We start from the raw sequence: 13,102 nt of genomic DNA, 5'->3' as shown, positions 1-13,102 counted from the left end.
GGCTGGAGTGATGCAGCCACAAGGCAAGGAATGCCTGAAGTTACTGGAAGTGGGAAAGAGACAAGGAAGGATCCTCCCCTAGAGGCATTGTGTGTGTGTGTGTATGTGTGGTGGTGGTGGGGTGTTGTCCTGCCAACACTTGGATTTTGGACTTCTAGCCTCCAGAGCTGTGAGAGAATACATTTCTGTTGTGTTGAGCCACCCTGTTTGTGGGACTTTGTTATGGCAGTCCTGGGAGACTAAGGCAGCAGGGTACGTTGACTTGAACTGGTTCAGCAGGAACACGAAGGGAAAATATTTTCTTTTGCCTTGTTTGTTGCATTTGGTTTTGGCAGGATGCAGCAGACAATGCTGGTGCTCTACCCAGAGGCCCTCAGAGGACCCTGATCTATATCTTTTGCCCCCTCTTCCCTTTTCAGTGTGCTTTTTAAATATACTTATTTATTTATTTAGTTTTAGTTTTGGCTGTGCTGGGTCTTCATTGCTGCACCAGGGCTTTCTCTAGCTGCCATGAGTGAGGGCTACTCTCTAGCTGCGGTGTGCAGGCTTCTAGAGCGTGGGCTTCAGTAGTTGCAGCTCGTGGGCTTAGTTGCTCAGTGGCATGTGGATCTTCCCTGACCAGGGATTGAACCTGTGTCCCCTGTATTGGCAGGCAGATTCTTAACCACTGGACCACCAGGGACGTCCCCATCAGTGTGCTTTTAATACCTAACACTCAGCTCTTCTTTAGGAGATGGCCCTCTGACTCCCCAGCTGCTCTTCCTGCCAAAGTGGGAAGCTGCTGTATGGGCACAGGGAGCTCAGCCTGGTGCTCTGTGACAACCTAGAGGGGTGGGATGGGGTGGGGGGTGAGGTTCAGGAGGGAGGGGACCATATGTGTACTTGTGGCTGATTCACATTGTTGTATGGCAGAAGCCAGCCCATACTGTAAAGCAATTATCTTCCAATTATTAAAAAAAAAAAAGAATCCAAAGATAAAATCTGAAGCTAGTAAAGCACAAAGAAAAAAATTGCCAGAGGATTCACCACCCACCTCTCCATGCTACCCTTGACCAATGACTGCTTCCAAGGATAAAAGCCCATCCTCCCTGTCTCAGGTTGGGGCAACACTGGGGCATAACCTCCACTCCAGAGCTCGCCTGTTGGATCAGCTCGAAGCACTGTGCCTGACATGATATTTGGGTGACCAGATCACTCTAGTTTGCCTGTGGCCTTCCTGATAGTCCCGTGTCCCTAGAAATCCCTTTAGTTCAGTTCAGTCACTCAGTCGTGTCTGACTCTTTGCGACCCCATGAATCGCAGCACGCCAGGCCTCCCTGTCCATCACCACCTCCCAGAGTTCAGTCAGACTCACGTCCATCCAGTCAGTGATGCCATCCAGCCATCTCATCCTCTGTCGTCCCCTTCTCCTCCTGCCCCCAATCCCTCCCAGCATTAGGGTCTTTTCCAATGAGTCAACTGTTCGCATGAGGTGGCCAAAGTACTGGATTTTCAGCTTTAGCATCATTTCTTCCAAAGAAATCCCTTAGTCAATCTTAAACTCAAGAAGCAGAAGCAGAGAGTGAGTTTTAGGCCTCATACACTCACCTCTGAATGTCTTAGGTTATCAAAGTGAACTACAGCATTGACCACTGCGATAACAGCAAACACATGCTCAGCCAGAAACACACTGGTGCACAATACTATAAATCATCGTCCCTTAACGGAAAGGTCAATTCTGTCCTTTGTTTTCTGCAATGGCTTCTATTTAGGGGCATTTTTCTTCCAAAAGGCTCCTGATCAGAAATCATAACCAATAAGAAACGTAACGAAGAAAAGAATTTAGTAGAGATGGGTTATGTAAAAGGTTCTGTGGGGATCACTCAGAACTGATTTGTGTATGAGTCACTTGTAGGATTAGTTTTTATCCTCTAAAAGGCCTACTCATTCCGTATGAGGCTAGGAGTATCTATGTGTAATATCATGTATGAGACGAGTCGCCAGTCCAGGTTCGATACACGATGCTGGATGCTTGGGGCTGGTGCACTGGGACGGCCCAGAGGGAGGGTATGGGGAGGGAAGAGGGAGGAGGGTTCAGGATGGGGAGCACGGGTATACCTGTGGTGGATTCATTTCGATACATGGCAAAACTAATACAATATTGTAAAGTTTAAAAATAAAATAAAATTAATTAAAAAAAAAGTTTGAAGTTTAATTGATTTACAATGTGTTAATTTCTGTTGCACAGCAAGGAGATGCCATTATATATAAAAAGAACATACATACATATATGTAAACATATAATATACATACTCTTTTCCATTCTGGTTTATCACAGGGTAGCGAATATATTTCCCTGTGCTGTACAGTAGGACTTTATTGTGTAGCCATCCTATATATACTAATTTGCATCTATTAATCCTATACTCGAAGCTGGGAGTTTTGTAACATAGGGCTTCTCCTAGGAGGATCTGCACTTTTTAATTTTAGTGTATTTATTTATGGACTTATCATGTATGTAAAACATTTACATGTTAAGAAATTTAAACCATATAAAAGGATATATTGCAGAAATAAAGTCTCCCTCCTACCTCTAACCTTGAACCTCCCAGCTTCACTTCTCACAGACAACAATTATTACTAGTTTCTTATATATCAAAAGGGTTACTTTGGACCTATAAAAGGAGGCCTGTTCCCGTTCCCATACATCCTGTGAGAGATTAACAGCAGGACAGGAAGTAGGGTAGGTCAGCTTCGCAGCCAGGATTCAGATTTAAAAGGCTGAAGGACCCTTGGATTTGAGTTTTGAAACACTAAGCTGATGCAGACGCCATCACTGTGTCCTTCACATTAGATTGAATTTTTTTCCACCAAACTGTAATATTCAAACAATGACAGCATCTTCCCCATGCATTGAGATTTCTAGGCTGTCTGGATTTCATTATTTTCTTCAGCCTTTGTGGTAGCAATACACAAGAAAGCCAGTTATCATAATGGCTGGTTTCAGGGCATTCAAAGGGATAATTCAGACATGCTTTTAACACAGAAACTCACAAGATGAAAGGCATCAGCCAAGATTATCTCTTTTTGTAGAGATGAGAAATTGGACACTCAAGAGGCCGGATACAAAAAAAAAAAAGAGGCCGGATAGCTGTAATAGTAGGGATAGCAACATAACCTAAATTTTGTAGCCTCAACTGTGCTCTCCTTGAATGGAAGAGAGGTTTGTTTTTCACTAGGTAATTGTATCTGGGAATGCTTTCAAAGGGGGGTTAGTTTCAAGGCAGAAAGTTTCCCTACCTTTGGGGTAGCCACCTGAAGGTGCATCCCGAATTTAGCCGCACTCATCATGATGGAGTGCAGGATGTTATTCCCATCCCCAATCCAGCTGAGGGTAAGGCCTTTCAGAGAGCTGTAGTGTTCCTGAAAGGCAAGGGATGGAGGAAATTACATCCAGGAGGAAATCCACTTCTGTGAAACAATTATTAGAGTTACTATAAAAGAAACAGTCCACATCTCGATTTTAAATGCTTTGTTGGAATGAAGAAACTACTTTTTTTTTGCATTATACAGAGCAATTTGATAACATGAAGGTACAATCACCAAAAAGAAGTCCTAATCACCAAAAAATATCCTAATATCTTAAGCCAAGACATCATATGAACATATGAAGATTAATATTTTCATATATCACAAATCTGAATCTGTGTTGCATTTGTTCTTTCAGTCAACAATTGAGAACCATCCATGTCCAGACACTGTCCTTGGCCCTGGAGATATAACAATGAACAAAGGAGACAAAAACCTCTGCCTTTATGAAGCTTATACTTATTAGAATAAGAAAGGGGAAATGCAATGCACCTAGAACAATATAGCATGGGTATTGAGAATGTTCCTGTTTATATAGCTGAAAAACCATTAATATACTTGATTTCTTATGGATATTGACATGGACAGTTAAAGTATGAACATATGCTTTGAAATCATAAATACAAACACCAGGATAAAATGTCTTTGAGGGGTTGGAGGAAATGGGATCAAAGATAGTTACACAGCGGACTTGAAATCTACCTGTAATATTTTTTGGCCACACTGCATGGGGTTGTAGGATCTTAGTTCCCTGACCAGGGATTGAACCTGCACCCCCTGCAGTGGAACCCTGGGGTCTTAACCACCAGACCACCAGGGAAGTCCCTGTAATATTTTACTTAAAAACAAAAAATTCTAAAGTAAGATTTGCCAAAACTGCATAATGGGCACATGGGTGTTTGTTTTACTTTTCTTGAAGTGTCTGTAGGTTTCATATATTGTATACATTTATATATTTACAAATGTAAAGAGATTTAAATGTAAGCGTAAAGATTTTAAGATGTTTAAAAGAGAAAGGCTAACGAATTTGGAGATCACAAATTAGTTAAGGGGCTAAGCTAGGATGTAAATCCAGGTCCATCTGATTTAAATTCTATGCTCTTAACAAGCTGCTATTTATTCATTCAACTCCTACTTTGAGCATGTCTGTTATGAAGGCATTGCACCAGGTCCTGCAGGGGACAATATGATAAATAGAACATTTCACTGTCCCTCATGAATATATAAACTAGTAATGATGAAACCCCAGCGAGAAGCATTAAATTATCTGGCATATATGTAAAGCCATACGTTGTATGTAACAGCTGCTTGGTTTCTAACATAGTATATCCTCTCTGCATTCATCTTATCTTCATCACCCAAGAGTTTCATATTGAGTTTAACCTCACATTTACATGTGTGTGGCATATTCAAATGAGGAGCAAGGTGGACCTGTCCAGTTGGCCCTGTCTCCCAGAATAGTTCATAGATGCAGAAACCATGGTTGTTAGGATTCCCAGTGGCAAGACTATGTAGATTGGCTGTGGCCAACCCAACAGGATGAATCTTTCAAAGGTATTCAGGTTCATAATTTGAAGGGACATGCCTAAATCTGCACCTCCATTCTATGAATTCTGCATGCTCTTAACTCCAGTCTTAAGCAGTTTATTAAAATAATAGCAAATGGCCTTCTTCTCAGAAAGTGATTTAGTAATTTACCATTTTGAATATTAAAAGCACTCTCCATCAGTCTTCACTCCCAAATCATAGAACCTGACGTATTATGCATGACATAAAGATGTTTCCATTTTCTGTGCTCCAGCACTCCCTGTTCATCCACTGTGTTAAATATGGCACCCATAAAGCAAAGGTTTGAGAACTGAAGTGTCTTCTAGTCTGTTTTCAATAATGCCCTATCTTCCTTGGATATCAAGTTGTACACATATGCTATGCATCTCTGCCAAGATGTTATTTGAAAACAAAACACCAATACCACAATTTAAATGCTTCCATTTAGAGCTACTTAGGAATTATTTATTGATTTTGCTCTTGTGTGAGGCAAAGAAGTAAGCCAACCTGGAGCGTGAGGTAATCAGCCAGGATCTGGATAGGGTGGTACAAATCCGACAGCCCATTGACAATTGGGATGGAAGCTTCTTTAGCCAGGAGGTCCAGATCTGATTGTTTGTACACTCGCGCCAGCACGGCATCTGTCATGCTAGACAACACACTGTGGCAAATGAGGAAAAGATTATCCAAGTTGATTAGGCTCAATGATTCCTTCGTAATTTAGGATCTTAAAGAGTCATAAGAAATGCTAATACACGAGGATTTTTACTGTTACAACTACCTATCAACATGACAGGTTTAAAAGCTAATGATAAATATGTAGTCATTACAGAAGCCAGATGTTGTTCCCCTGATGTCTTAGCCTTGATTGTAGTATTTTTTGCAGTGCTAAGAAGCCAATTGTGGGCCTATCAATTGTAATGATGAACTATAATTGATATATGACAATTGGTAAAGTTGAAAGGGACAAGACCAAAGACAAGATATATAGAGAAAAATTAGTAAACTGGATTGTGGCATTTGGGAGGGGAGACATCACCCCTCAAGTATGCAGTTTCACTACAAAATAGAAAGTAGCAGTGTGGCAACCATGGAGGTAAATACACAGATTGTTTTTCAAGAGAGAACCTTCTGGAAGGAGTGCCATTAGCTGACAGCCCCCAGGTGCTGCACCTTTGGGATCTGTCACAGCATTTCTGTCAAGGCCACAACCTCCCCAGCCTGCTCCCACCAAGGGCCAAGCACAGTGGGGTCCCCAGAGCTGGGCCATTCTGCCTGACATGGGACGCTTCTGTTGGGCAGTGAAGATGGATATAACTATTCTAATTTTATAGCTGAAGGACCTGAAATACAAAGAAGTTTAGTAACCTGCCCCAGCTAACACAACTCATTACATTGGAAGAACTCATCTTCAAACCAAAGTCAGTTTAATTTCAAAAGTCCATGATCTTACCATTATAATACATTGCCTCAAATGTGCAGATGACAAAAACCTGGAATGAGAATCTGGGACCCAGAGTTTAAGTTCTCTCCATGTGTCAGAGTGATGGCGGTCCCACAGCTAAAGTTTTAGCCTTACAAAAATAACAGGGATGGCTTTTTGTTTAAAATCTTGCTTTTTTCATTATTATGTCTTATTTCTTATTAAACAGAAACCCCACAGCAGAGGCTTCTAGTCATTTCAGTTTTAAGGAACTCTTTATAATGGCAAAAAAGGGAAAACCTCTCATGATAGTAGTTTTATTAAATATAGAGTCATTATTAGAAGGTATCCTTATACCTTATAAGTTAGTTATTATAAGTTAGTCTTATAATAAGTTAGACTTTGTAATTTTGAGTCTCTAAATTACTAGCTGTGTGACCTTGGACATGTTATTTAATTTCTCTATAACTTGGTTTCTTCATCTGTAAGACAGGGAACAACAGACTGGTTCCAAATAGGAAAAGGAGTACATCAAGGCTGTATATTGTCACCCTGCTTATTTAACTTATATGCAGAGTACATCATGAGAAACGCTGGGCTGGAAGAAGCACAAGTTGGAATCATGATTGCCGGGAGAAATATCATTAACCTCAGATATGCAGATGACACCACCCTTATGGCAGAAAGTGAAGAGGAACTAAAAAGCCTCTTGATGAAAGTGAAAGAGGAGAGTGAAAAAGTTGGCTTAAAGCTCAACATTCAGAAAACTAAGATCGTGGCATCTGGTCCCATCACTTCATGGGAAATAGATGGGGAAACAGTGGAAACAGTGTCAGACTTTATTTTGGGGGGCTCCAAAATCACTACAGATAGTGACTGCAGCCATGAAATTAAAAGATGCTTACTCCTTGGAAGGAAAGTTATGACCAACCTAGATAGCATATTGAAAAGCAGAGACATTACTTTGCCAACAAAAGTCCATCTAGTCAAGCTATGGTTTTTCCAGTGGTCATGTATGGATGTGAGAGTTGGACTGTGAAGAAAGCTAAGCGCCAAAGAATTGATGCTTTTAAACTGCGGTGTTGGAGAAGACTCTTGGGAGTCCCTTGGACTGCAAGGAGATCCAACCAGTCCATTCTAAAGGAGATCAGCCCTGGGTGTTCTTTGGAAGGAATGATGCTAAAGCTGAAACTCCAGTACTTTGGCCACCTCATGTGAAGAGTTGACTCATTGGAAAAGACTCTGATGCTGGGAAGGATTGGGGGCAGGAGGAGAAGGAGACGACAGAGGATGAGATGGCTGGATGGCATCATCGATGGATGTGAGTTTGCGTGAACTCCGGGAGGTGGTGATGGACAGGGAGGCCTGGCATGCTGTGATTCATGGGGTCGCAAAGAGTCGGATATGACTGAGTGACTGAACTGAACTGAACTGAAAGCCATTATAATGGTATCTATCTCATTGTGTTGTTGTGAGGGTTATATGAGATAACCTACATAAGATGCATAGTATGATGCCTTGTTCATGGTGAAAGATCAAAAAATAGTTGATGATATTACCATGTCAAAAGAAACTGTATAAAAACTAAAGCTAGTATGTATTTAGTAAGTATTTCATGGATTTGTATTTAAATCATCGTATATTTGGAAAATTAATCCTTTTTATATGTCTGAACAACAGACTGGTTCAAAATCGGGAAAGGAGTATGTCAAGGGTGTATATTGTCACCCTGCTTATTTAACTTATATGCAGAGTACATCATACAAAATGCAGGGCTGGATGAAGCACAAGCTGGAATCAAGATTGCTGGGAGAAATATCAATAATCTCAGATATACAGATGACACCACCCTTATGGCAGAAAGTGAAGAAGTAAAGAGTCTCTTGATGAAAGTGAAAAAGAGTAAAGAAGCGGGCTTAAAACTCAACATTCCAAAAACTAAGATCATGGCATCTGGTCCCATCACTTCATGGCAAATAGATGGGGAAACAATAGAAACAGTGACAGACTTTCTTTTCTTAGGCTCCAAAATCACTGCAGATGGTGATTGCAGCCATGAAATTAAGACACTTGATCCTTGGAAGAAAAGCTACGACCAATCTAGACAGCATATTAAAAAGCAGAGATATTACTTTGCCAACAAAGGTCTACCTAGTCAAAGCTATGATTTTTCTAGTAGTCATGAATGGATGTGAGAGTTGGACTATAAAGAAAGCTGAGTGCTGAAGAATTGATGCTTTTGAACTATGTGTGGTGTTGGAGAAGACTCTTGCGAGTCCCTTGGACTTCAAGGAGATCCAACCAGTCCATCCTAAAGGAAATCAGTCCTGAATATTCATTGGAAGGACTGATGCTGAAGCTGAAATTTCAATACTTTGGCCACCTGATGCAAAGAACTGACTCATTTGAAAAGACCCTGATGCTGGGAAAGATTGAAGGTGGGAGGAGAAGGGGATGACAGAGGATAAGATAGCTGGATGGCATCACCAACTCAATGGACATAAGTTTGTGTAAGCTCCGGGAGTTGGTGATGGACAGGGAGGCCTGGTGTGCTGCAGTCCATGGGGTCGCAAAGAGTTGGACACAACTGAACTGAACTGATATGGACTGAACTCAGTCCATAGAAAACTGTTGGTGCTTATAAAATTCAAGCACCGCTAAAAAAAATTCCTTTATCCAAGAGATTATACAATCAAAGATTGAAAATCATATTCCAGCAACAATATTTTCTAGACTTGGATTTATTTCTTCAGTTGAGATGTGTGGCATGTGGAATCCTAGCTCCCCGATCAGAGATGGAACCCATGACCCCTGCAGTGGAAGTGCAGAGTCCTTACCACTGTAAGTACTTGGACTTTTTTTTTTTTCATATTTTCCTAATTTCTCATACCCATAGCTTCCAGATTTTCAGATTTCATGGATCAGCAAAATTTCTAAAACCATATGGCAATCAACATAAAATTTCTAACTTTTCATTTAGAAAATTAAGGACATGAGAAACAAACAAATAAACATATAAAATATGTTAATGTCTTCATTTAGTAAAAGACATTTTAACAACAAAAATGTGTAAATGACTTAATCTCAAAAATCATCCTTGAGCTTGAATTAATTTAGCTTTATGAAATTGACTCTGTTGTCTTTATTTTCTTATTTTAAAACTTCTGATGAAATATTCGTATGGCAGGGCATCAGGGGAGGGGGTCAAGACTTGCAAACCAGTGCTCTGAGCTGTCTAAGCACATTGTACATTGCAGTTTTAAAGAGGTGACTAAAAGAGCCACTTAAGAGTTTCTCCTGTGAAATGGGTGATATTTGATGGTTGACTAAGATCAGGATCTTCCATTTTTGCTGCATATGAAAGTCACCCAGAGAATTCCTTATACTCTTGAGGCCCAGGCCATAATCTCTGTCAATTTCATCAGAAAAATATAATCTCTAGAGATGCAACCTACTGATCAGCACTTTTTAAGACTTCCCAGGAAATTCCAGTGTGCAACCAAGGTTAAGAACCAAAGCTGGAACTTCACTGCTCAAATCAACAGTATCAGCATCTAACCTGGGGCTTATGAGAACTGCAGAATTGCAGGCCCCACCCTGAATCAAAACCTGTATTTTAACATGGTTTCCAGGTGACTCATTTGCATATTAAAGTTCGAGATTCCTTATAAAGAGGAAATTGATGCCACCATATTTTCAAAAGTACCATCCATTCTTTTCTTTGAAGCCTAACCAGCCTCACCCAACTCCGCAGAAATCAAGAGATCAAGGGATGACAGCCCACAGTGACAGAGGACTTTGTCCACAATCTCATTGGCAGACAATGCTTTCTAGTTTAGTTGAAAGAAAAAAGCACCTCAAATCCTGAAAAATGAATCATTTACTCTCTTCCATTAAGGCCTCCATCTTTAGAGTGACCACCTAGCTTGATCAATCTCATGCCCTGAGGCAATGGTTCACAAACTTGGGTGTATATTAGAACTAAGTGAATAATAAACCACAGAGGTCCAAGCTCCTGAAACAGAGTAGGCCGGGTCTTTGTACTTTTACCAAGTTCCCCAAGTAACTCAGATAACCTTTCAAAGTTTTTGAACCATAGTCCTAAGACATAGGCTATCATATTAAAAGAATTTTAGATCTTCTCCCCTTTTTTCAAGATCGCAGTACAAATTTCCTTCACAGTACAGAAATACTGACATTTCATATTACAGAATACAGGTTTTTAACTCTATGTTGGGAGAGTTATTTAGATGGCAGTAGATATCCCAATCGGAGAAGGCAATGGCACCCCACTCCAGTACTCTTGCCTGGAAAATCCCATGGATGGAGGAGCCTGGTAGGCTGCAGTCCATGGGGTCGCTAAGAGTTGGGCATGACTGAGCGACTTCCCTTTCACTTTTCACTTTCATGCATTGGAGAAGGAAATGGCAACCCACTCCAGTGTTCTTGCCTGGAGAATCCCAGGGATGGGGGAGCCTGGTGGGCTGCCATCTATGAGGTCGCACAGAGTCGGACACGACTGAAGCGACTTAGCAGCAGCAGTAGCAGCAGCAGATATTCCAATAAGGTCTATAATTATAAACAATTATCAGTTTCCTTTTTCAGAAGAATTGGTTAATTTTATGATAGTTAAAATCCTATCAGAGAGCAGTAGAGGAGTGTTTGACCCCAAAGGACATCTTTAAATGTGCATCACTTCCCTCAGTGTGTAGAGATGGGATTTAAAAAAAAAAATCTGGATTAGCAGATTGCAGTTGACCTTCTGGAATCTCCCAGTCAGAAAAACTGATCTGACTTCTGTTGTAGCCTCTCAGATAGTTTTAGGGAGCTAGTACTGTGGGCTGCCAACCTCTTGGTTCATGAACTCTACAATGCCCTATTTTGTAAATGTTATCTTAATCTCATAGTTGAGAAAGATTTTGAAAGCTTTGAATTACAGTAAGGTTAGGAAAGATTGAAGAAAGGTGAGGCTGACAAAGGGAAACACTGGGAGAGCAACTGGAGAAGTCAGTGCCCTATACACTTGAAATTTTCAAGAATATTGAAAAAGGGCAGTTATCGTTCCCTGCCTTGAACAATCCCAAGAGTTCTGGAAGCAAAGAAGCCAACAGGCAAGCAGGTATTTACTTGCCCTGTTTATAACATGGACTTTGTATCCCTGGGACCTTTATGGTATAGTCTCATAAAATAGTGACTGGTCTGCTTTTTCAGGTTGCCCAACACCTCCTAGAAGGGTTCTTGACCTTGGCTGAACACTAGCATCACCTATGAAGGTGTACAAATGCTGATGCCATATTCAGCCCTTTGGAAGTTTAAACCAGAAGCTGTGGTGGGGGATTCATATCCATATTTGTGAAGCTCTCCAAGTTAGTCCAATCTACAGACAAGGCTGAGAACCATTGTCTGTTGGGGGCCAGAGTGAGGTACTCCGCCCGTGACAAAGGTCATGAGGAAGGAGGCTCGACATACGCAAAGGCGGGAACGAGCCTCAGGAGTCCCCGTGGAACTCCTCGAGCATCTACCCCCATAACCAGAGCCTGCCTACTTTACTACTTTGTGCTTTCACCTACATCTCTGACTTTACGGGGGGCTCTCCCCCACCACCTCTTTCGGAGAAGGAGTTAACTTAGAGCTCCAGTTAATAATAATTCCTGGGCGTGATAAGAGTGTTTTAACCTACAAACTCCTCTGAAGGTTCTCTAGCCTGCCTGACAGGCTTGTCCGGCCACATGCGATTGCTCACAGCCTCCCAACCGTGAGAGGCACGAGATGCTTTAAACCTTCTAAAAACAGGTTCCTTAGAAAAGTTAGAAAACTATTAGTATAAGTATAATGGGCTGATTAGAAATTGTATTGGTGAAGGGTTTTTCATTTGTTGAGCCAATGTTTGTTGCTAAGTCTCCACATCCCCTGCCCTTACACACATTAATGAATGTATAGAAGAAATAAGTATTAACCTTTGATATTAATCACGTTAGACCTTAGGCTAAGTAAATTCTTTCCTTAACTAAAACCCACTACACCCTCACCCTATAGGAATGTAACTTTATTTGGGTAGTGTCTGTTTTGAGAATAATCAGCCCTGGAGAAATAAGTGTCCTGGTTGACTGACCGCTGTCACAAGGAGAGGGTCATAAATTGTCAGCAGGCCCCCCTGGCCAGAAGATGATGTAACACCCCTAAGACCTCTGTATACATTTGTATGAAGCACCTGACTTTGATAAAAGTCAGGACTGCTGACCCCGCGTGACTTTTGCATAACATCTCAGTGTATAAAAGTAGACCATGGAAAATAAAGAATTGGGATCAGTTTCTCGAAATACTGGTCTCCCCATGTTGCTCTCTCTCTCACTCTGGTTGAGTCTCCATCTGGAGCGCGGAACCCACCATGCTTACTAATTATGCCTGGGCTTCTAAGATCCGACCGGGGAGGCCTCAGTGTCTCCTCTCCTTCGGGAGAACGGAAGGACGCCTGTGGCCTACGTAAGTGGTGCAAACTTCTTGTCTTGAAGTTTTATTGGTCTCCCGCGTAAACCAAGCTACTCAGCCTCTTTTCTCCACTGAATTTTCCTACTGAGCTATCCTCATCCTATTACTCTGTATATCTTTGATAAAATATTTAAATAAATAGGTCGCCGACGCCGTCCCCGCTTCGAATACCCTGCTGGATCAGCCGGGGCAGGACCCCTGCAATTGTCCTAGAAAACAGAGATAGTGAGGAGGTGGCAGAAGAGTGGGATACTCTGCTTCTGGGTGGAACAATGGATCAGTGTAGAGGAAGAA

At 41.4% G+C, this 13,102-nt stretch overlaps 2 protein-coding genes across 3 annotated transcripts in view; one reads left to right on the top strand and one right to left on the bottom strand.

Moving 5' to 3' along the window:
- The window catches only part of RPGR (retinitis pigmentosa GTPase regulator), a 307,056-nt gene that overhangs the window by 147,397 nt on the left and 146,557 nt on the right, over window positions 1–13,102 (top strand). The window lies entirely within an intron of this gene.
- OTC (ornithine transcarbamylase) overlaps window positions 1–13,102 on the bottom strand; it is a 75,751-nt gene that overhangs the window by 19,073 nt on the left and 43,576 nt on the right. The window contains exons 5-6 of the mRNA XM_086387679.1: window positions 5,404–5,557; window positions 3,280–3,402 (exon numbers count right to left, since the gene is read on the bottom strand). Coding sequence (XP_086243805.1) covers window positions 3,280–3,402; window positions 5,404–5,557 — 277 coding nt within the window. The remainder of the gene's footprint in view (window positions 1–3,279; window positions 3,403–5,403; window positions 5,558–13,102) is intronic.

Source organism: Bos grunniens, chromosome X (assembly GCF_055505025.1).
Source record: "Bos grunniens cultivar Pamir isolate PY7600 chromosome X, Bosgru_T2T1.0, whole genome shotgun sequence".
NCBI classification, from domain to species: Eukaryota; Metazoa; Chordata; class Mammalia; order Artiodactyla; family Bovidae; genus Bos; species Bos grunniens.
The sequence above is the reverse complement of the archived record's forward strand: the minus strand, read 5'-3'. Positions and strand labels throughout refer to the sequence as shown.